Here is a 24,104-nt window from a genome sequence, read left to right as displayed (position 1 = left end):
AACCTGGACCCAGAATTGGCCCCTGGAGATTTGCCAGCAAAGGTGTGGTTGTCATCTGCTCCATGGTCTACGTAGCTCAGGACAAATTGCTCTCCTGGCTGGCTAATTAATCTCATCTAGGAATATCTACACCCATGCTTGGTATAGCCAGTGCCAATGCCTGCAGGAGAATAGTAGCAGAAGGTATCCTAATACAAGGGTGCCAAGGACACCATCTCTCCACTGGATGGCAAAAGGCAATCTCCACTTTTCCCTCCAAAGTAGTGGTGCCTTAGGTTTGAGGAACCCCAGAAGGATTTCCAGAGGACTTCCTACAGTTTTACCAGGCCTCTGAGATTCCTGGCAATGCTGTATCCCAATCTTCAGGGGTAGCAAGGACCAGAAGTTACCAGTTAATCTTCTATGATCACATAATGAAAACCTTATTCTTTGAAAGTTGGGACTAAAGCAGGGTTGGTTCAGAAATGACACACTAACCTGTTTTGACTCGACAGGAAGGGTTCAGAAATCAAAGTTAAAAACTAAGGCTTACTTGGTGGAAGAGGTTCATCGATAGTAGGATAGTGATGGTGGTCAGGCCTCAGGGAGGGAAGCAGGCCAACTGGCTGAGAGTTTTGGAGTAAAGGGCAATCACCTATGGATGAGACAGTCAAGATATTCAGATTCATGCATTGCTGTGGCAAAGTCATTCAAAAGCACCTCTGTCAGGCAAACCACTGTGATGAGGCTGGGGGTCCTATGCCCGTGGTGCTTTGCTACAATAACCCACGTTCATGTGGCAGAGAACAAGGAAAAGAATGAACCCAAAAGCCTGTAACCAACCATTCAGATCAAAACAAAGGATCCAACTGGCACCCTTTGGGGCTTTTAATGGGGTGATTTCTCTTAATAGGAAAAAGATACAGGAAAAGGAGGTAAGAGAATCTTAGAAGAACCTGCTGATGACCCAACTGTCCTACTGGGGTCAAGCAAGGTAAGTTTTGAGACCCTGTTTGGTCTCTACACAGCCACAACTCCAGTTTTGTGTGGGCACAAAATGAGAGAGATGCCCTGTGGCTGTTACATGGGATTTGGTTTTTCATTATGAAATTCTCAGAGGAAATCAATCCGAGATGGAGCCAGTGGGCTGGTATACCAAGAACCTGAGGTTCAAGGGCCAAAGACTAGAGACAGAAGCCCAGGGCACTGTATGAGACAGGAACAGGAGTCTGGACTGTTCTTAGGATGGAAACAGGCAAACAAAGCTGCTTTGGCACAGGGAGGGTGAGGAGGGCAAGAGACAAAGAGAGACAAGTTAGAAAGACACAACAGGAAGGGACTGGAAACCACAGAAGGTGTTGAATGAGGAGTAAAAAAGACAGAGACCCCAGGGAGAGCTTAAGCACCTTTAGAGGGGTTGTCCAATGCATTCCCCAAGGGAAGAGTTTGGGCCCATTGCTCTGTCAGGCTCCACCTCAGAAAAGCCTGAACAAACTCTGGGGGAGACATCATCACACTTCATAATGCTGGCTGAGGAATTTCTAGAAGGGATCAGCCAGGCACACGGGCTGTGGCACACACTGGGAGTTGACATCTTAGACTGTTACTGTATTGATCTAACCCAACTTGGTCCTTCCTGACTGAGGTCTGTGCAGTCCACTCACTGCCCTGTCTTGCTACAGATTGTCCTCTGTTAAGTAAAGCAATACAGAACCAGGTGGGTGGGTTTCTTCTTCCCCTCCCCCTTAAGGGGCCTGGCTTTGTAAATAAGGGTGGAGGAAGAAGTGGGGAGGGGGGAGAGTGAATTCTATTATCTCCTCTCTTCAAAATGAGAGCAGCTGAGTTTTGTGAAAAAAGGAGTTGGAGATCTGTGTGAGTTCCCAGGCTGTCCCTAGGAAGAGCTGATTATTTGTGTGTCCTAACCACTCTCTCTGCTCCATTGGTCAGGTACAAAATGGAGAGAGCAGGACAACAGGTAAAGTGATGCCTGTTTCACTCTACTGATTCACATGCCAACAGTACAAGGTAGACTGATGTACATCTCTTGTTAGGAACAGGGGTGACCTACTAGGTGTTAATGGAATAACGTTGTGTCCTTGGGAAGTTTCTCACGTGCCTCTCTTCCCTACTTTGGGTGTCTGTTCTTACCAGGGCCTAAAAGCTTTACCAAGGCTCTGGGCTGAGCCCCCTGTATGGGCTGACCTCTACCTCTGGAGTAAAGCTTCTTGGTGTCTGTTAATGTTTTCATTGTAGAATATCACAAAAGCACAGGGACAACTCTCCTGCGTCCAGCAGCAGGTTTAGGTGGGTTGTGCTTTGTTTTGTTATGGTTTATTTTAAATCTTCCCTCCTAATTTCTTCTACAAGAAAGCCAAAGACAGATAACTAACCAGTTGAAACAATGGTATTGGTTGCCTGGGGGTGGTGAGGAATGGAATGGATTTTAATTGCTTTGGGGATTCTAGCCAATGGAATGATATGACAGACATCTCAGCCAATAGAATGGGAGCAGGATGGAGGATGGAAAAGATGGGGCCCTGGCACACAGAAAGGGAAACCCATGGATTCCCCTGTCCTCAGACACAAAACTGTCCTATCGGGTCCTTCTGGGGAAGTCTACCTCACTCAGATGGAAGCATATTTGGGAACCAGGGGGGTCAGATTGCATAACTATGAGGTTCCATCCCTTGTCCTTTTGTAAACTAAGAAAAGTAAAACAATCACAGAGACCCAGGGCTGAGGAAAGGGAAGCTCTTGGGGGAAGCCACAGTTCTGCACAGTTAGATCATGCCAGGGGACTGGGCTAGGGGTTCTGGGAAGGGGCATTTTACAACTCAGAAGAGTGGTGTCCTCTGCTGAAAGTGAACCATGTCAGCCTCTGGAGAAGATGGCCTCCCATCTACTCTGTGCACGTTGTCTGTATAGCTTTGTTTGCAGAGGTCATGAAGAGCCGGGGCTGTAATCTCAGCTCTAGGCACAATGTTTGGTATATAATAGGCACTTAATAAGTGCTTATGGACTGACCTGACTTTCTCAGAGTTGCTGAGAAATCTTTCCAGGACACTGGAAAACTTCCTCCAAATCCTCAGTGTCTTAAGAAGTCTTGTGATAGCTCCCTCCCTCTCCATATGCTTCCATCCCAATTTTATAAGTCAGAGAACCAGAGGAAGTCCCCTGATATGACTGGCCATTGGAATGTCTGACTGCGGACTCTCTTTGGTGAGTGGTCAGGGACTTTGGTATCCAAGGGTTTTAGCCACTGTCCTTTGGACTTGCTTTGTCTCCATTGACGGGGGTTTTCAAGGACTTACTTCCCCTTCCTTACCTCTAGGTTGAACGTGAAGAAAAGAAACCAGGACAGACAAGGCATGTATGCATAGAAATACAGCAGAGACAAATCAACAGCGAATCTCTTTATCAAAAACACCCATCTACACATGTAGACCAAGAGCTCAATTCCATATTTGTGGTTGGGTGGGTGAACCGAGGCAAGATTTTAGCTTCCCCCACCTGTCATTTGGTGGTGTCTTAGAGCAGGAATGAATCCAGCTCTTGTTTTAATTTCACTGTAGATTTCTACCTGAGGGGAGGGCAGGGGAAGGGGTGTGAGTATCAACAGCCCAGCACAGATTATGTTCATTATTTTTTACCAAGACCGAGAAAAATGTAAAATAAACAGTTAGTTGCTAAACATTGTCCAGACTAGAGATGAGAAACCTTCCACTCACAGGCCAGACCCAATTCTTGATTTGATCTCATTCAACCCACCTACAAAATCCAGAAATGGAAAGTCCCAATTTATGCCCACTTTAAGAAAACACAATGCAGCTTAATGCTCTTGTATGACATTACTTTAAAAGGGTTCGGTAATGGAGACATTGCTGAAGAGTGTGTGTGTGTGTGTGTGTGTGTGTGTGTGTGTGTGTGTGTGTGTGTCTGGGGGGGGGGGGGAATTTCCCTTCCTTTTTTTCTGTAGGTATGCTATTTCCTGCTCCCTCCTTTTCTGTCTTCATTTTATCATTTCTATCACTGTCCATCATCTCTCTCCATGCTTCTTTTGCCTCTCTCCTTTAATTGGCCATGATGGAAAATTTTAGATGCAAAACAACTTGATGTATTTATTGCATAGTTTTCAGATTCATCCTCTTCACTTCCTTGGCCTATGAATAGGTTTTTTGGCTTTTCTTTTTAAATTTGCACTAAATTGAGTCACTGAAGCAATTTAATTATTGTTCTTAATTACATGGTTCCCAGGTCAATTTTTTTCCCCTCTGTGGGCTACTGACCTTTATTAGCACAAAGGTTTTTGTTTTTGTTTTTTTTAAATCTCTGGTTAGGGAATGCAAATTAACTTTAAAATAACTTTCTGTGCAACATATTTTGAAAGATTAATGTTCTGTTTAAGGAAATTTATAAAAAAAATACAAGATAACCAAAGGATGTGGTTTCTCTCATTATGAGGGTTTATACAATCCACATCACTGCTTGCTCCATTAGCTCAGAAAATTGTGAGCTGCTTATGTGAAAGTTCCTTACAGAAACCTAAGTAGGAGTCATGGAAGAGTTATAATCCAATACCAGGTAATAGGTGTATAGATAGGTATGCCTAAAGTCTATATCACAGTAGGATTAACACTCATTGGCTAATAATACAGGACATGTGCTTTGTGAAGGAGTACCCTGCTTTCCATGTAATGTCAACATGGCCCAAATAATACTGGAGACATCTTTTTCTCCTCCAGGACCATTTTGTTTAAAACAATTTGGTCACATTTTGGCCAACGTCAAGATTAGCTACCCGACGTAGCATCTCTCAGCTCTATCATTCACAGGTACCTGACCACATCCAACTACTTGCAAGTGTTAATTCCCCTCGGAGAACGGTGGGCTCAGAGCTGGGTAGGAACGATACAAAGAGAGCACTCTGATTGAGGACTGGCCACTAGAATTGATCATTTGCTACTTTGGAAAGCCCTCGGATTCTTTCCCCAGCTGCTCATTCTATTCTGATGCCTGAGAAAGCTTGAGGTCTAACCTTCTCTCCGGCTGCTTGGTCCCGCGCTTGGGGACTCCAGCCCATCTGTTGTTCTTGTGGCATTCCCGTGGGAAGCAGGCAACTCGTCTGGCCAGGCAGCGGTGCCATCGCCGGCCTCCCGGTCCAGCTCTGGGCTGGGCACCGAGCCTGGGACCGACTCAAACGCACTGTTCTCCTCCTCGTCGTCGTCTTGCGAGGAGAAGACGGTGCTCTCGGAGATCTTGGCGCTGTCCACTGAGGAGAAGCGAGTGTGACTGGAGAAGCGATTGTTGCCTTCGTAGCAGGAGGGGCTGTAGCAGGACGTGCTGTAGCAGGACGTGCTGTAGCAGGACGTGCTGTAGCAGGAGGTGCTGTAGCAGGACGTGTCACAGCCCTCAAAGTCATTGTCGCGGCCCTGCCGGGGACTGGAGTCACTCTCGCTGCCGGTGCTGGGACGGGGCTCGCTGTCTGTGAAGGAGTCGCTGTTCAGATCCAAGAGACGCTGGACGGAAGGACTGTGGGGCACCAGGCTGGCACTGCCATCCCCTGCCTCCGGCCCGTCTTCAAGGTGCAGCGGGTCGAGGGCCACCGTCTCGGCCTCACTGACCACGTCCTTCTCCGAAACGTCCTTCACCGTGGACTCCTCCTCTGCGACCTCTTCCTCCTGCTCTGCCCCGCGGCCCCCCTGAGCAGAGGGCATACTGTGCAGCAGGTTATGGATGCGAATGTAGTGCGTGCGCGGGGTCTCGGGCTCGCCACAGGCCGACGCAATGACCGTCTCCAGCTCGGACACCGGCAGAGAGCATGGCCTGCTTTTCCTTTTCATCGAGGGCCGCAAGCGCAGGCCGTCCTTTTCCGGCTGCAAGTCAGGCAGGCCTTCCTCTCCCTCGGCCTCCTCTCCCTCCTCTCCGGGCTCCCCCTGCTCCTCCTCCTTCTCCTGGCCCTCATCAGTCCCGGGCTCTGGCCCGGCCTCCTCAGCCCCCGGGTCATCTGCTCTGGTGGGAGCTTCCCCATCGTCTTGTGGGGCTGAGAGGCCATCGCTGGTTTCTAGGGGTGGGGGAGGAGAGGGAGGAGGAGGAGGAGGAGGCGTGTCCGGGCACGCATCGAGGTCCTCGGCACCGAATGAGAGCAGCTCTTCAGCTGGTACAGGCTCAGAAAACTCAACCACCTCACCACGAGCCTCACCATCCTCTCCCGCCTCTTTGCTGGACTCCGCGGGTGGCCTGGGGGCTTCCAGGCTATCGCCCCCAAAACCATTCACCTCTCCACCCCCGTCTGGCTGATCCAGGTCCCTGCTCTCTTCCCCCTCCAGCTGCATACATGTGGCCTCCTCCAGGAGGCTGACCTCCATCAGATTGTTCAGGGTATTCTCCTGAAGTTCAGCTGGCTCAGGGTCAGTGTTCATGGAGATCTCCTCCTCATCTGCTAAAAGAAAAGAAACAGTGTTTTCACTTGTTCATAGGTCTTTGTGTTAAAGGATTAGCTAAGGGTTGTTGTTGGTGGAGAGTCAGAGGTGTCTGTGTGTGTGTGTCTGTGTGTGTCTGTGTGTGTGTGTCTGTATGTGTGTGTGTGTCTGTGTGAGGGCATGAGTGCGCGTGCCCGCACACACACAAACTGGAGCTATTTCATACTCCAAACCTTTCCAAGGAACACTGTGCCTAGGACGGTGGGGACTGAGGATGCCAGGGGTGAGGAAGGAGGTTTGCTTGAGCCCCCCAGGCCAGAACCAGGGGCTTTCCCCTTTGGAGTATTTAATGGATTGTACTGACGAATTTACCACTGCCTCAGGTTCTGTGGGGAACCCCAGGTCCCGTTAATCACAGTGGAGAGAAAGCTCAGAAATAGAGGCATACTCAGGGTCCTGAAGCTAAGAAATGACTTGCATATTTGATTCTCGAAGCTTTTGCATAGCCAAGACCATCTGCCTCAGATGGGAGAGGCTCTGGGAATAACTGAAGTCCCCAGCAAGGCCCGAGGGCTACCTGCCAGCCCCACCCTCATCCCTTTACTCTCAGTGTAAATCGTCCTACCTGTACCTGAAAAGGAAAGTAAAGAGCAGGTGGGGTGTGGGCAGAGAGAACCCTGAAGAGCTGCCTGACTTCCAAGCCTGTGGAAATGAGAAAACAAAGCCATCCCTGCAATCTAGTCCTTGCCAAGGGCCAGTCTGCAGACCGTAGACCCTGAATGAGGTCTCTGAATCTCTGCAGGATGTGAGTGGCCAGAGGGTCCCAAGCTGGAGGAGACCTTGCAGGGCATCTGGTCCAACCCCTTCACCTGCAGATGTGGAAACTGTGTCTCCTTGGAATGGGAGTCCCTTGAGAGTCAGAGTGGGGAATGGTGTCTTTCTATGTGCCAGTGCCTGGCACATAGTAGGTACTTAATACATGCTTATTGACTGACTCCCTCAGAGAGGTCAGCTGCACAGATAATTAGATCTGAGGTGGGATTTAAGCCATGTATTCCCAGGATGGCACAGTAGACAAAGAGCTGGCCTTGAAGCCAGGAAAACCTGGGTTCAGGTTCTGCCCTGGATCTGTAGTGGTTGTATGACTTTGGGAAATGTGACATTTCATCTCTAGACAACTTCCTGAGAATGTAGGTTGCAGAGAAGATGTTGACCTTGGCTGGTTTAGAGATTTTCTTCACCTGGAAGTTCCCTATATTGATGAAATCCTAGGTCCTCTCCTGTCCTCTCCTAATTCCTGACTTTCAGTTCAATACTCATCCATATGCCATATTGCTTTTCTGGTCTTGCCAGGTTCTCTGCAAGCTGCCAGAAGCCCAAGTGTTGCCTGGCTCCTGGTGAGAAGCCCAAGTCCCATAGCTTCTTCCATTTTTCTCTGTGCAAGGTGCCAGTGTGGCTCTCCCCAAGGTGTTAGTTCTCCCTGAACCCTGACTGTCTTCATGATTTACTAGCACAATTCACTCTCCAGAGAGAAACTCTCCCTAATGGGTTGGGGAGACTTGGAATTAAATCTTGACTCAAAAGGTAGCTTTGCATACTGAACATCTCTAGGCCTCAGTTTCCACACCTGTAACATGAAGGGTTGGACTTGCTGGCCTCTACATTCCCTGTTAGCTCAAGAGCTATGACCCTCTGGGCCCAATGCCTTTGCTCTTCACCTTAGGTGGGGTTTGGGAATGGAGACAAGACTTAGCAACACGCAGGGACACAAGGTCCTTCGGATGGGCTGTCAGTGGCATTATGTGCTTCAGGAGTTCGGCAAAAGAAAGTTGACTCCCCTGCCACTTCAGCCAGCTCCAGGCAGACCTGGGAAGGAAGTGACAATGGATGCCATTTGTTCAATGGGAGATGCTGATGCTGGAAATACCTGGGTGCATAGAGGAGGTGATCTCAAATCGGAACTGCAGCTGTCCACTGACATGATCGGTCGGGAGCCTGCGGCCCAGGGTGTAACTGACCACCCTGTCCCTGGGGGGGAAACACAAGTATAGGCCATGTTAATTTCATGCCATCCCTCCAATGTACTCGTAAGTGCCCCGAGGGCAGGGACTGCCTTGACCCAGTGGTCCCATATTCAGCCGTCAGTCAATGCCTATTGACTGATTGACTGACAAGCATCTTCACCTCCTGGGTCTGAGGGGAACCTGAGATCTTTGCCAGGAGCTCCCCAGAAGGCGGAAGAGGGCTTGAGGCAGCATACTCAGACTAGTGGTCTGATTCATCAGTTCAGACGGTAATGATAGTGGCAGCAGGAAGGAAACAAAGAAAGCCCAGGTGGGCTGGGAAGGCCTGCTTTCCCCACTCAGCCTCTTCTTTGGTGCCTGTGTTGTCTCCTGCTTACAAAAATCTCCAAATTTCAACTTGACTATATGCTTAGTTTTCAACAAAAGAGCTAAGATCACTTTTTAAAGAAAAAGATTTTCCAGGAGAATCTTCCAGCGCTTTAGTTACCAAGTCTGTCTCCAGAGGAAGCGCTCCCAGGAGCCAATGCTTCCAATCACTCAGAAATGGCAGAAGTGATGCCAAATCCCAGGTGAGCAGCATCACGCTCCCCAGGATCAAGAAAGGTTGGGTTCTGCCAGCGCTGACAAAGGGACTGAGAATCTGCCGGTCGACAAGAAAGGACATTCCCTGGGACCTGGAATCATTCAAGGGATCCCAGCTGTGTCCCAGTTTCAAAGGCCAGCATCTAAGACAGTCCCTGCTTAAGGGGTCCTGCTGGGAGTAGCTGGTCAAATAACAAATGCTACTTTCTAGAAACATCCATGATTAGGAGAAACATTGTCCCACAGTTTGTCACAAGAATATTGCAGGAACATTATTTTTTATTTCCAGACTTCAAATTCCTCAGAGGCAGATTAAGCAGAGAAACATGCAGGTCAAATAGAGACTTCTGGCAGCTAAGGGATGTCAAAGTGGGCAGAATGTTAGTCATGGATTCAGGAAGATGCATTAGAATTCTACCTTAGACACTTTCTAGTGTGTGATTCTGTTTCCTTATCTGTAAAATGGGAGTAATAACAGCATCTGCCTCCCAAGACTTTATGAGGATCAGATGAGATATTTAAGTGCTCTACAAACCTTAAAAGGATGCAGAACTATTGGTCATGATGATTATCACTGAATCACTGGGATGGCTTTGAGAAGGCCACCAGAGAGGCAGAGCAGTAGAAGGACCTCAGGTTGAATCACTCAGAGAGTTAGCATCTCTCATTGTGACCCAAGTTCCAACCCATTCCTGCTTGAGCCTCTGGGTCCCCATTTTCCTTCTGGAGTTTCTTTAGAGTTTGCCCTGTTAATCCAAGGCCAGTGCAGTGGAAAGCATATAGGATTTACATCTAGAGGGCCTGGGTAAAAATCCTGACTTTGCCACTTACTGTCTGTAGAGATTTGAGGAATTCCCTTCCTTTGTCTGTGTCTCAGTTTCCTCATCTATAAGAGGAGTTTGGACTAGGTGACTTCTAAGAGCACTTCTAAAATCCTGTGATCCTAAGGTTATGATTTATATCATCCAGGAACACAAGAACTAGCCCCATGTGTCCGTAGCCTTAATGAATTTCAAGTAGAGAGGCCATGTGGAATGCTGAATAGACTGTTGGAGACTCTGGGGATCTAAGTTCAGCTTTCAGCTGTAAGACTTTGGAAAACTTATAGGCTCATAAATTGGGAGCTGGGAGGGATCCCAGGGGATGTCTAGTTGAACCTGCTTATTTTATAGATGAGGATGCCAAGACCCCCAAGGATTAAACAATTAAACTAGGTAGTTTATCATAGATGAGAATCGGATATTCAAACTGCAAAGGGGAGAAGACCCATGGAACCCATCTGAGTGGCTCACCAAGAGGAGACCATATCCCCAAAGGAGAAAAATGAGAGAAGACCTTGGGAGAGACCTCGGTGCCAGGAGTGTCTGAGGCATGAATTACATGATCACATTGGCCATATATCTTCCTCAAATGTGTCTTACTACCAATGATCTCTATGTTTCTGTCCATTCTTCCTTTGGGGATTGCTTCTGTGGGAGAGTGTACTCTTGGCTCGTGATGGGAATGTTTGGTAGACATTTTTAGCTATGTCATCAGTGAATGCCTTTGCTTTGAGCTAATTGTGTCTTACGACTGACAGTTAAATGTAACTCACTGGTGGGGTCTCACAGACTCACAGACTACCTGATAATAACCACTCTCACCCCAGCTTCCCTTACCGCTGCCCTAATCTGTGAGTGTTGAATTGGGGACATGCCCTACAAGGCTACAACATTTGCATTTTTTTCTTAGAAATCAGAAGGAATTTTACGGTCCATGAAGATATCTAGAAGCTGTTGCGATGTTGACTTTGTTGTTGTTTTATTTGCTTTATAAGTGGAATTGTTTCTAAACTGAACAACTCTTAAGCATCCTAGGTGGGATTAGAACCCAGTTCTTTTCTGATTCCAGGGTCTGCCTCTCTCTGCATTGCCCTGCATGTGCTAGGACCCCCTTGAGAGATACAAAGCAGCCTAAGAAATGGTTCCTTCCCTGAAGTCCCTTAGAACCCATTTGGGGAAAAAAGGTGGGCTGGAGAGAAGGAAGTGGATCCCAGAGCTCTTCCAAGATAGGAAAACCCAGTGACCAGAGGAAATACCAAGACTTAAGTACACAAGGCACATGTGTACACACAGACAGACATTAGTTCTGTGGTCTAAGGTAGAGCAGAATGAACTGAGCACCTGGCGCCTCCCACCCCCAACTGGGCACTGGTTTGGTGGTGGGAAATATCATCATCCACAGCTTTTGCTAAGATCCTGGTGTTCCAAGAAATTTCCTTAGGACAGCTTCCCACATGCATGGAAGAGGCTTGAAAGAGAATTTTCTGAATTCATACACAAACAGCCCCTGGAGCTGGGGCCTTTCCCTGTGACTTGGGGCTACTGACTCTCACAAAATGCAGCAGATTATTCAAAATAGGAAGAGTGAGAATGGTTTGCTCTGAAGCTCCAGTCAAAGAATTAATAGGGGAGGGGGAGAGGAAGAGGGAGGGGAAGGTTCAGCCCCTGGCTCATTCTCAGAGCAGGGTCTCCTCAGCTTGGCTCAGCACAATTAAAGGAGACGAAGCATATTTACCCGATGGCGTGTCTCTCCAGGAGCCTTTGCACCGGCATAGACAGCTTCCCCAGGAAGCGTTTGATAATGGGGCGACTCTTGGCAAACTTGTCCTTTACCTCAATCTCTAGCACATCCGTGGGAAGGGAAACGAAGCTGAAATGCTGAAAGAGAAGAGGCCACATGAGTGAACTGAGGGGCAGAGCTGCTGGCCAGAGCTCCCCTCTGACCTCCGTGGGGTCCCTGATGGCCAGCCCTTCCTGGGGCAAAAGTCGTGGAGAAGGAGGAAAGGCCAGGAGTGACCACAGTGGGTTTTAGTCAAATGAGTATTGTATGTGCAGACATGACAGCCAAGTTCAAATCAAGTCCCTGCAGTTTGAACTGGGGTCCATTCCTCGCCTTCCCTGGGCTGCAGTTTCTTCATTTGTAAAGTGTCAGGGTTGAATTTCATGACCTCTAAGGTCCTTTCCATTTCTCAGTCTATGAGCCTGAGAGCCAACCCAAGGAAAAGTCCTCCTAGGCTGCCTGTTACAGGTGTGGACCATGCAGCTAGCCATTGGCCACCTCCCTGAGAGCTGTCCAGCATCTGGGTCCTGCTCAGGCTTCTCTGCTGGCATCCACACCCCTGGCCAGCACACCTGGTGGGCAGACCAGGAGCTCAGCCAGAGCAGGAGTGGTGTAAGGACAGGCTGTCTCCTGTCTCTGGTCAAGCTGAGCAGGTCCCTGTTGGCCTTGCCTTGGTCCTTCACCAGTGACCCAGTTTCCCCTTTCACTCCTTACAGAATGTATCCTGGGAAGACCAAGGGCCCTCATTCCTCAGACTGTGGCCTTAGCTTCAAGCTCCTCCAGGTCATCAGAGCCTTGGGGTCCCAGTCCTTCCTCTTAGTTCCCTCCTTTGCATTCCTGGCCTCAGTCAGAGCTGTTTCTCTCAGTCCTCTTGGTCCCCAGAGTAGCAAGATCCTTCTGGGGCTGGGCCTCAGGCCCGCCTGGCTAAGGCCAGCCAGGTCCCACTACAGAAGGAGTGGATAAAGGAATCGAAGACACAGCTTGGAGAAGAGGACAAAGGAGACATCCTCACATGTGTGTAAAAGAGGGCTCAGCCTGTCTCTGCTTGGCCAGAGGAGGCAGGACAAGGCTGAGTGCCATAGTGGGAGGAAGTGACAAGATGAAGGATTGATGTCAAGACCAATTTTCTCAATGATTAGAGAAGCAGCAGGGGAGAGCTGGGCTGGGACCTGGCAAGATGTGGGTTCAAGTCTTGACTCATACATGCAAGTTACTCCCTAAGAATGTCACTTGCTTTGACAAGATAAGGGGACTTTCCTCCCTTCAGGAAGCTCTCTAGGATTTTAATTTGGCCAGAAGGTGCTGACCTGCATTGGGGGAGGGGAGTTTCCTCATTGGGAGTTCTCTAGAGCACTGAAAATATAGGTATGGTCCCTATCCTGAAAAATTAAAGCTTTAGAAAAGTGGTGTAGGCTACCTGAAGAGAGAGGGAGAGAAAGAGGGAGGAAGGAAAGGATGAAGGGAACAAAGGAGGGAGGGAAGGAGAGAGAAGAGGAAGTGGAGAAAGAGGGAGAGAAAGAGGATGAGCAAGGGAAGGAGGGAGAGGAAGACAGAAGGGGAGGAAGGGAGGGAAGGTGAAGGAAGAAAGAGGGAAAGAGAAAAGGAGGAGGGAGGGAAACTGGGAGCTTCCCACTTATTGGAAAACCTCCAGCCAAGGCAGGAGGATTGCTGGCTGGGCTGGGGGATGCTGGACAGTCATCTTCCCACTGAGATTCTCTGGCTTGCTGGGCACTCTCCTTTCCACCTCCCCTGCTCTGACTTCTGTCACCTGAACTTTCCTGAAATCCTTTCTCTTGGGGACATACCCCCAACCTACCCCACTCCAACTTCCAGTATCTTATCCTTGTGTCTTTCCAGCAGTCTCCATTCTTTTCTGGGGGGGGGGGGGTGAGCAAAAGAAAAGCTCATACCTACCCCCCCCCCCCCCGACAGACTGGCCAAGCCTGGGGAAGCCAGGACCTCTCTCCCCACTTCCCATGCCCCTCTTGGGCAGAAAGGATTATGGGCTAGCTGGCCATAGTGCACAGAGCGAGGGGCTTGGAATCTGGAAGATTCATCTCTCTCAGTTCACATCTGGCCTCAGACACTTGTTAACTGTGTGCCCCTGGGCAAGTCACTTCACCCTATTTGCCTCAGTTTCCTCATCTGTAAAATGAGCTGCAGAAGGAAATGGCAAACCCTCCAGTGTCTTCACCGAGAAAACTCCAAATGGAGTCATGGAGAGTCAACAGGATTGAAATGATTGAACAGCAACATAAACAAAACCGACAAAGGAAAGCCTTAGAGTTAGGGCAGGCCCATTGGGGAAGGCTTTCTGAAGGTGAGATTTTAAATGAGATTTGAAGGAAGCCAGCAGGAAGAGGTGTTTTGTTTGGATGACCAGAATCACAGAACTGGAGAGCTGGGAGAGACCTCAGAAAGAGTCTACAGAAATCTCCAAAATGGCAGCCAGGCTGGTCACCCCCATGTGGCCATCTCCTCTTAGGGAAGCCCACTGTGGTCCCATTTGGCTCTCATAGTTGAGAAGTTTTCCTGACATGGAGCCCCACCCTACCCCACCCCTCCTCTCCTCCTCCTTTCCTTTCTTCCATTGGTTGGCCCTTTCACCACTGGAACACACTTTCTCACCTCCCCAGGTTAAACATTTCCAGGTCCTTCAGTGACTTACATGTTTACAAAACAAAGTCTAAAGCTAATTCTTTCAGGTTGGAGCCTGCAATTGTCGCTATTTGGGAGGTAGCCTACGTGATCAATGAAGCTATCAATAGACAAGAAACACCTGATATTTGCCAGATCCTGGGGACACCAAGACAAAGATTCAAATCCTGCCCCATCAATTGGGAACTTCCTGACTTTTTTCCTTTGTTTCGTACAGTATCTGGCACATACGAGGGGTTTCATGAGTGTCTATTGTCTAATGTCTTCAAGGAATTCATGTGCTATCAGGACAGACAGGGTACAGAAACGGGAAGCTCCCAAATAGACCTGGATGATGAGGGGGTGGTGGTGGCTGGAGGGTGCTCTCATCTGGAGTGGGGATAATCAGGAAGGATTTCTTGTAGAAGGTGGTACTTGAAGGGAACTACACGGAGGCAGAGGTTAGGAAGAGTGCATTCGGGCTTTGGGGGTGGTCAGGGCAAATGCTCAGCATGCTGTGGATGGGGAACAGTAGGAAGGCCCTAGAGTACACGGAAGGGAGTCATGTGTCATAAGGATCTCCAGTCAGGTTGGGGACAAGATGTGAAGGACTTCTAATCACAGAGGCATTTTGCTCCTAGAGGTACTAAGAGGGCATTGAAGTTTACTGAGGGAGGGACTGACGTGGTCAGACTTTTGTGCTTAGGCAGCTGTGGGGAGGATGGATGGCAGACTGGGAGTACCTCTGAGACAGAGGTCAACAAGGTGGGGGGCTGATGCCACAGTCCAGAGAGAGGCAATGAAGTCCCTAACTAAAGTGTGATCTGTGAGAGTGGAAAGAGTAAAATGGGGGGAGATAATGCGGAGGTGCAAATGACAATATTGGGCGGTTGTTAGGATTGGGGGTGAAGGAGAGTGGGGAATAGAGCTGCCAGCTCTGGGCCGGCAGATGTACGTGACTGGAAGTATGGTAGCTCCTTCAACAGGATAGAGAGAGAGGAGTTCTAGAGAGGGGCAGGTTTGGGGCAAAGGGGATGAGTTCTGTTTTGGACATGTTGTATTTGAGATGTCTCTGGAAGATCCAGTTTGAAATGTCTAATTGGTGGTTGTTGATGGGGAACTGGATTTTAGGAGAGAGACCAGGTCCGGATATCTAGATGTGGGAATCATCTGCATAGAGTCAACACTTGAATGATGAGAGTTGATGAGGCCACCAAGGGGAATGGGAAGGGAGGGAGAAGGGAACCAGGGGGACAGAGAAACAGAGAGAGAGAGAGCTGCAGGAAGACAAGGTGGTCAACAGTGCCAAGTGCTTCAGAAAGCTCAAATAGGATGAAGATTTAGAAAAAAATCACCAGATATTGTCATCAGGAATCATTAGAACCTTGGTGAGTCAACTTTCATTTGACTGATGAAGTCAGAAGCCAGCTGGCAGGGAGCTGAGAGATGAGAGAGAGGTGAGAAATAGAGGCAATGACCTGAGAGAACTTCATCTATGAGATTGTCTGGGAAAAGGAGGCCGGATAGAGAACAAGAGTGAGAAAGAATGCTGCTGTAGTGAAGGGCTTTTGTTCTTTAATTCAGGAATGGGAGAGACAACTGGCTGAGATGCCCCAACCAGCACCAAAAATGCCCACAATTTGCTCTCAGAAATCAGAAGAATTCTAAACTCTTCTCCACATCTGGGGCCCAGGAGATACTTCTAGTAGAGTATGAGTGAGGAAGCAAAGGTTAACATAACTGTAGTAGAGAGTATGCTGGCTTTGGCATCAAGAAATCCCAAACACTTCCTGGCGGTGTGGTCCTGAGCCTTAGACAATTCTCTAGTCTAGTTCTTTTCTGCTAAGTTATAAGTAGGTTGCCATCCTCACATCCCATCTTATCTCTGCATTTATCAGCTATAAGGTCATGGGCAGAATACTTCACCTTTATGAGCCTTGTTTTTCTTGTATGTGTGAAGGAAATATTCACACCTATAGTGCCTGTCTCCCAAGGCTGTTGTGAATCTCAAATGCTATGTCTATACATCGCTTTCCAAACCTTAAAGCACCATATAAGCATCAGGTCGGATTTTCCCTGGCACCCTATGCTCGACTCCCCATCAATTAGGCAAGAATTGAGGATGCCTATTTCCAGTCTGGTTTTCTGGGCCCATTTGTAGCTAGCTCAATAATAATATAAAACCATGGAGAGAAGTCAGATGCAAATGAAGAGCATGCATTTCATTCTTGGACTCCCCAGGGAGCTTTGGAGCAAGACATAATCTCTGAATATGCATATTTGCTTAGCAGGTCATATGAAATAATCAGGCTATGCCCTATGGCATTCATTTTTCATCTGAACTGAATGGAAGACAAGAGCTGACCAGGCAGGTAGCGGCCATCAGCATGTGCTGCCTTTAACTTGTCTAATGCTGTCCTAGAATCTGTCCTCCCCTTCTCCCATCCTCTGCCCTCCCTCCTCCCTGTGAATACCTCAGCTTGCCATATGGGGTTCACAGTGTTACATATGATCTTGGACCTCTTCTCCTGGCCATGGTGAGGAAGAGCTGGAAAGATGCTGTGCTTCCCAGGTTGGATGGAAATCTTCAGATAAGGATCCGGGTTAAAGAACATCCCTTTCTTCAGTCCCATGGCCTGGAAATCTATTAAAGGAAGGGAATTCAAAGGGTGAAATTGATTTTTGGAGAATCCATGCTCAGATTGGTCCTTGTCCAAGAGGAAAAATAAGGATGAAATCTGGGAAATATTTTAGTCTGCCAACTGTCTACTCCCATGCCCACCTTCTTCCATCAGCTCTTTCATAGCTTTTCCACACTGGAAATATTCTCCTTCCTCATCTCTACTCTGAGGATTCTGGCTTCCTTTGAAAACTCCTTCACCTCCTACAAGAAGTCCAACTTGATCTCCCTAGTTAGCCCTCTCTTCAATCTGCTTTGGATTTCCTTCTGTGAGCCAGCATCTCTGCCCTTCATTCTTATTTTTATGTTTCAGTAGCCCTAGCATCTGGCATAGTGCCTGCAGTATGGGTTTAATAAAAGTTCTTTGGATTCAATCAAATTACTTTTTTGGGGCTAGGGAGATGACAGAGGGTTCTGGCACATTATTGTCCACCAGTCAGAAATCCTTGTGATAATTAATTTCACCACATACCTCCTAGCAACCTTGAGGAAAATTGTCAGATCATAGTTTAAGAAAGCTTTTAGAACTGATAATGTTGTTTGAGTTCTTGTACAAGAGTCTTGTTGTAAGACTTTAAGTGAAAGTGAAGACTGCCCAAGGGCAATGGATAGGCCCATGGTAATGGCTGAGAGGAGGAGGAAACATGGCAGAAGCAGCAGAGGAAGGGAGATCATTAAAGAAACATATGCATGAGAAAAAAGATGGTCTCAGCCTCTGGCAAGAGTGAAAAATGACTAATAGATATCCAGAGGTCTAGGGTATCCTCTTCATGTCAAAGGACAATGAGGAAGGAAGGCTGATTGCACATTGGGTGGACATTCTGTGATAATTTATGGGAGAGTAAGAACAAGAGTCACATAGGAAGGGCAGACATGAATGGATTGCAATTGGCATCACTGGAGGGAATGTCCACATTGAGTAGATCAGAGATCTTATGAAATCTTTGTGGAAAGGTACAGATTTTAGATAAACCATTGGTAGATATTGTAGTCATCAGTGGGGTGAAAGGAGGGTTATATCCTCCATCTTCACTAACAAGTGTAGAGATGGCAATGATTGTGGGGGGACACAGTGAGGCCAAAGAGAGGAGAGCCAGTCAAGAGAGCATGATGGATAAGCTGAGAATGTTTTTCCTGTAGAAAGTAGAAACACAAGGAAATACAGGGACTGTTGACACTAGGGGAATTAACTAGAAATGGCAGGAACTGGACGGTAATCCCTACCCATAGGATGAGCTAGAATTCAAATTTTAGCCTTTGCAGTCATAGCCTCTGACCTCCTTCCTCACTTATCTGGTGAAGCTGGAGCTGAGACTAAGTCACTCTTCTCTATCCCAGTCGTAACCTATTTCTACTCTTACCTTAACAACAATCCTCTATTACATCTCCTTGTATATAGCAGGTATGGGATAAGCAACCAATAAATTGGCCAACTGATTCCTTACTGGGTAAAATGGAAGTGAATTTTACAAGATATCTAGCCAGGCTCTTGGGGATAAATAAGGTAATTTACACAAAGCATTTTGCAGTACTTAGGGCAGCATGAAGTGTATAATTGCCCTTATCCTTCCCTTTCCCTTTATCTTAGAGACGGAAGAGTCTGTGACCGGTCATGTTGTCAGCAAAAGGTGCAGGTCCTGTGAGAAGATTCTGTGTCACCTGTCACCACGAGTTCCTTGGACCAGTCAGTGCCTTCAACAGACTGTCCATGCCTCTGAACTGGTCAATCTCACTGAAAAAATAGAGGCAATCTCGAATAAAGGGAAGCATTTCTAAACACTTAAGCAAACACAATTTATCAAGGGAAAGAATATGGTTTCCATAATGGGTACAACTAAATGATCAGAGTTCTTACGGAGGCTTGGAGAAATTAGTAATTGACCTCACACTAGTGAGCATCAGAAGGGAGCCTCCTACCCACCGTTTCTGATGCCCTGTTCACCACCCAGGCTACTTGTCCAAAAGCCCAAGGGTTTTCCCACTGGCTTGGTGACTTTGAAATAGATATGATGGCAGTAAAAAAGAATTTATGTATGGAAGTACTCTAGGCTTTTAGAAGATTCTGAAAATGATTGCCGAGGAAAGACTATTTTGAAAATTGGATAACCATGTATTCAGAGCGATATAGATAGTGATCACCTTAGAAACTGCAAACTACGGTTAGGAGGAAATGGAAAAGTTTCCATGTACACAATTCAAAGAGTAAGGAAATGGTGCTGGGACTGGTTTTACTTAGCACTTTAATAAATTATTTGAAGGAAGAAGTCCATGGTGAAATCTTAGCGTTTTCAGATAATATGCATTTTCTGGGTAATGTGATGCGAAGGCTGTCTGAATACATTTTCAAGGCTGTTTGAGTGGGACGATGAATTTCACTGTGGGGAAGTGTGAGACAAAGTGTTAGAGGAAAAAAAAACATTCCCAACATTTTCATAGGATGGTCATTACAGACCCACTCACTTCCTGATTTGGCTCTGTCTCTGGGTCTGCTTGGGTTATTCTCCCTCCTTTCTTTTCTCACTCTTCTTTGTCCAGCATTCCTTCTTCCCCCACGTGGAAACTCTACTGTATGCCATCAAGATGTACCATTTCTGCCAGGGCTCTTTCACCACTGCCCCTACAATACTAGAATCAAGTTGCAGGCTGTCACTCGTATGCTCCTCACATGTAGACTTACTGGCTAGATGCTGCAGCTGGAGGGTGCCATCCAGTGAATGACACAGAGCTTCACAGTCCTGATGCTCCCCCAAGGGGCAAACTCAGCCTTGTAGAGATTGGACCCAAGACTCACCCATGAAAAATATTTCCTCTGAACAATGCCACCGACCACTTACACTGATTCATGTTTTTTCAGTTTCCACACAGTCACATCACTCACTAATCACACCTTGTCTGAGCACCCTCTCTCATGACTTTGATGCTATTTCTTTTTCCCACTCATAGACAAATCACTGATCTTTCCACTCCTGATCAATCTTGATACAGTTGCCACAAATCTGGTAGATGGTTTCTTAGCCACACTTCTTAATGTCAATGACCAGAGCCAAGAGAATATCTGGACAGCTCCTTTATAGGCCAGGGCAACTATACAAGTTCAGGCAGCTGCAGATGCTTTGGCTAGAGTTCACAGCTCTGTTTCCTCTCAGTCTATCAGTAGTGGGCAATGAGTCAGCAGCCCTAACCCAGAATGAGAATGCAGGATTTCCTGGCACACACACCTCTTGTCTCTCCCATAGGTGGTTTTCCCCATTCTGGTTTGTCCTCCAGGTGATGTGGGTTTTAGGAAAGGAATAATAGGACTGAGAGTTGGAAGACCCCCTCATAGCCATCTTGTCCAATGGCCTTAATTTTAGAGATGAGGAAACTGGGACCCCGAGATGTCATGTGATATGCATGAGGCCAGGAGGTCTCCATCATGATTCAAATATGGATTTTCCTAAATACATCCAGCAATTTTCCCATCCCAATCTGGAGATTAATTATCTATTTAATTAATGGAGTCAGTCAGCCAGCCTCTCAGAAGTTCATTTTTCTTATCTGTCAAATAAGGGATTGGATCAGATGACCTCCAAGGCCCTTTTCAGCTCAAAGAACCATCCCTCATAACAAGGATAAAAAGGGAGGAAAACAAAGTTCAGATAAACTAAAAAAAATCACACACATATTGAATGAACAAAACAGGTTAATGTTGTCTGCTGTGCTCCATGCCCTTGGCCCCCCACTTCTATAAAGACCCAGCTGGGAGGTGCTTTCCTTCATCTTTGGAGTCACCTCATCATCACCTCGTAGCACTTGTTTAGAATTATTCCTGTGGTTACTGTTCTTGTTAGAGTCACAGAGTAGGTTGTTTCCCTGCCTCTGTTTACACCATTTTGTATTAGTTCATAAGGACAAATAATTTTTTAAAGCCCAAATATAAACCTTTACATTTCAGCCCTTTAGACTACATCTTCTTGAAATGGCACCTGCTGGAGCCAGTCATACCCCACTCTCTCCAGAAGAGGACACAATTGTTACTGTGGTTCCAGAGTGTCTATCCAACTGTCCATATTCTGAGCAACACTGACTTCCTTGACTGTCTTCTCTCCTTTCAGACAGAATCTCTGAGCTCTGGAAGGCACCAGTGAGTACTTGGGGCTGATCTGCCCCTCCCCATTTCAGATGGAGCCATGTGAAACAATCTTGTCCAGTTCTGCAGTTCTCAAAACTCCCCAGGGAAGGGGACCTCTTGACCTTCCTTCATCTTCACTGTCAATATTTAACAACCTAAGAATTTCTCCTAAAGTTCTTCCTTGGAACCAACCTGTAACACCCCCTCCTGCCACTTGGCCCATCCTTCTCAAACTAGCATCCCATAATCCTTGACTGACAAGGGGATGCCAGTCTCAGGAATGCTCCAAAGGTCTCTTATCAAAACCAGTGACAAAGAGATAACCGAAAACAGAGAGAAAGAGAGGAATGAGCTAGCCATCTAGGATGGATGAAGTGCTAGGTAGGGAGAGTTGAGCTGGAGCCCTTCCTAACTTGAAGGAGACCTCTTACTTTCCAGCTATTGGGAGGCACTAGGGTGGAAGGGAAAGGTCCTGTTCCTGACACCTCATACTTATATAGTCATGAGCAGAAACAGAGTCTTTGAGGCAGGGAAGCAGAATCATTGCAGCAGCGTAAGATAAGCCCCCAGCTCAGAAGGTGCCCATGGCAGTCCTAAGGTTGGTAGAGCTTGTATTGCCCCTGGAGCAAGATCCCTTGAGCCAGTTTTGTGTATAATATTTCATTCTGGTTAATTAGACAGTCACAAAATGGGGCTTTGTGTTGCCTTGGCTATAGGAAAGGGGAGGGGGGCTTAGCTTCCCAGGGAGTCAATCTGACTGGTGCCTGTTTGCTTCTCGAATTAGACAGGGCTTCTTTAGAAGGTCTTATCCCATTGAACAAAGGGGGCGAACAACAAAAAGCAGCCAGATCTGCAGTCAGGCTTGCCTCTGACCATTAATGTTGGAGAGGAAATGTGCTTGTCCCTATTTTATGCATGGCCAGTTTATCCCTTTGCTCCAGAGTTGACTTTTAAGTGACCCACAAGGGATGGTGTTTCCAAAATGGTCTTTCCTGGGTCCTCAATGACTGGGTAGCTGGAACAATCTCAGGGCACCAAGAAGTTAAGAGAGACAAGGAGGTCTGGACACTCCATCCTCATTATGGTGGGCCCCTGGGCACGGAGGGCAGACTTTGCTGGCATGAGAATGGACTGAGGCCTCAGAAGTGAGTCTGTCTCCCAACATGCTCTATGTAAATCAACAAAGACTTCCCAAGCATCCCTTGTGGGTCCAACACTGACATGGAAGAGAGAAGGTCAGATGCAGCCAAGGTGCTACAGAAAGGGCTGGCCATGAGAATTAGAGATGAGTGCTGGTCCTAGATTTTCCCCATTATTTTGGGAAAAAGCACTTAACTTGAGCCTCAATTTCCTCTTCTGTAAAATGGGGATAACATAATAACATGTGCCATACCTAACGCATGAGGTAGCGACACCCAAATGAGTTCGTATCCATAAAAAGACCTGGGAAACTGTGGCAATACTATGATTATCATTGTGATTAGAAGACACTGCCCTCCCCTTCAAATGTACCATGCAAGTATGGAGACAACTAGGGAACATGACAACGTAGAAGAGCCCCAAGTGAGGATTAGTGGCCATGAATATCCAGGAAAGAGTCACTCGGAACAAGGAGAGGTCACATGGAAGCAGATGAGGCTTCTGGGAGGAGGCAGGATCTGAGCTGGTCCATGAAAAGTAGTGAAATTCCAGATTTAGAGATGGAAGGGACCTTAGAGGCAATGGAGTCAACACCTTGATTTGATAAATGAGGAAACCAAGACCCAGAGAGAGAAAGGGTCGCACTAGCAAATGCCTCAGGCAGATTTCGAACCCAAATCCAGCATTATCTGAGGGTGGGGGAGGAGACAGCTTCAGTTTTGTCTTTGGATCCTCAGCACCTGTATGCACAGGGCCTGGCTCAGAGCAGGGGCTTCCTGAGCCTGCTGGCTGATTGGTTGGTAGGGAATGAGGAGAAGACTATTCCAGAAGGAGGAAGGGACCAGAGTCCACAGTCAGTAGGGAACTGAGGCAGGCAATAAATGAATACTTTCCTCTCCACTCTTCTCCCTCCCCTCCCCTCCCTTCTTTCTCTCCTCTCCTGCTGCAAAGAATACTTAGGAGGTGCTTAGGAAATCATCAGAACACATGAGGGTACTTCAAGTGTCCCTGCTGACATCTTGGTCATGCTTGAAGTCACTGCAGCCAAGTCTCAATGATCTTAGGTTAACTAATGACCTACTCTGGTTTAATCATTTTCTACTTTTTTCCTTCTTCTCCTCATTTTGTTTACGTGGTCTGAGTCATCAACATTTGCCTGTAAAAAGTTAAGGGACTGGGAAAAAGGGGGGGGTCAGTCCCCCCCACCTTCATCTTTGACGAATAAAGGAGGTGCTGAAACCCCAGGGTCTTTCTCACAATAAGAAATATACCATTAATGCCAAATTTAACATGACAACTGGGATTTCAAAACTTTGAAGGCTGGCTTATTTCATGGATATAAAGCTCATTAAGTCAGGAAGATAAGTTCAAGGTCTGCGTCTTATATGTCCCTGTGATGTGACCAGGCAGTCATGTAATTTCTTCGAGTCTCAGTTTCCTCATTTGTAAAATGGGGATAATACTATCTATTCCACTGATCATTGTCTGGGTCAAATGAGATATAGGGTTAGGCTTTGTAAACACTATGGTTGTGTTACTGAAATGTCAGTTATTGTAATTTTGGGAAAATGTCCCCCCAAGTCAAGAATGCATTCCATCCAGGAGAGCTGCTCCATCCCATGCACTTTCAAATTTGAATGAAAACAATAAGTTATCTGTCACTCTGTGTTGGGAGCCAATATCTGGCAGACTCAACAGAGGTTCTTAAAATATCCTTCTGAGGGCCTTCTTGCTTAAAAAAGAAAAAGGTTCATTCTTCTTGCTGCTGGGGGAGGAGGCAGCCTGAGACACCCCCAAGGTATTCAGTCTTCTCCTTCAGATCTTTGCCCCGAGTGCTATTAAGCACCCAAGAGAGGCAGGGGTCCCCAGTGCTGCCCCTTCTGATGATGAATGAGCTAGAACCTTGAGCACTCACTCATCTCACATGTTAC

General features: G+C 47.2%; 1 protein-coding gene across 2 annotated transcripts in view; it reads right to left on the bottom strand.

The window, feature by feature from the left end:
- The window catches only part of HECW1 (HECT, C2 and WW domain containing E3 ubiquitin protein ligase 1), a 91,918-nt gene that overhangs the window by 56,023 nt on the left and 11,791 nt on the right, over nucleotides 1-24,104 (bottom strand). Inside the window, exons 3-7 of one of the 2 annotated variants that reach the window (XM_072599120.1) lie at nucleotides 16,717-16,886; nucleotides 11,561-11,703; nucleotides 8,326-8,426; nucleotides 5,015-6,418; nucleotides 533-634 (exon numbers count right to left, since the gene is read on the bottom strand). In XM_072599120.1, the coding sequence (XP_072455221.1) occupies nucleotides 533-634; nucleotides 5,015-6,418; nucleotides 8,326-8,426; nucleotides 11,561-11,703; nucleotides 16,717-16,886 (1,920 nt within the window). The remainder of the gene's footprint in view (nucleotides 1-532; nucleotides 635-5,014; nucleotides 6,419-8,325; nucleotides 8,427-11,560; nucleotides 11,704-16,716; nucleotides 16,887-24,104) is intronic. The other variant, XM_072599122.1, reaches the window with a different exon arrangement.

Source organism: Notamacropus eugenii, chromosome 3 (assembly GCF_028372415.1).
Source record: "Notamacropus eugenii isolate mMacEug1 chromosome 3, mMacEug1.pri_v2, whole genome shotgun sequence".
Taxonomy (NCBI): domain Eukaryota; kingdom Metazoa; phylum Chordata; class Mammalia; order Diprotodontia; family Macropodidae; genus Notamacropus; species Notamacropus eugenii.
Note: the sequence above shows the minus strand (reverse complement) of the source record. Positions and strands in the feature narration are given on the sequence as shown.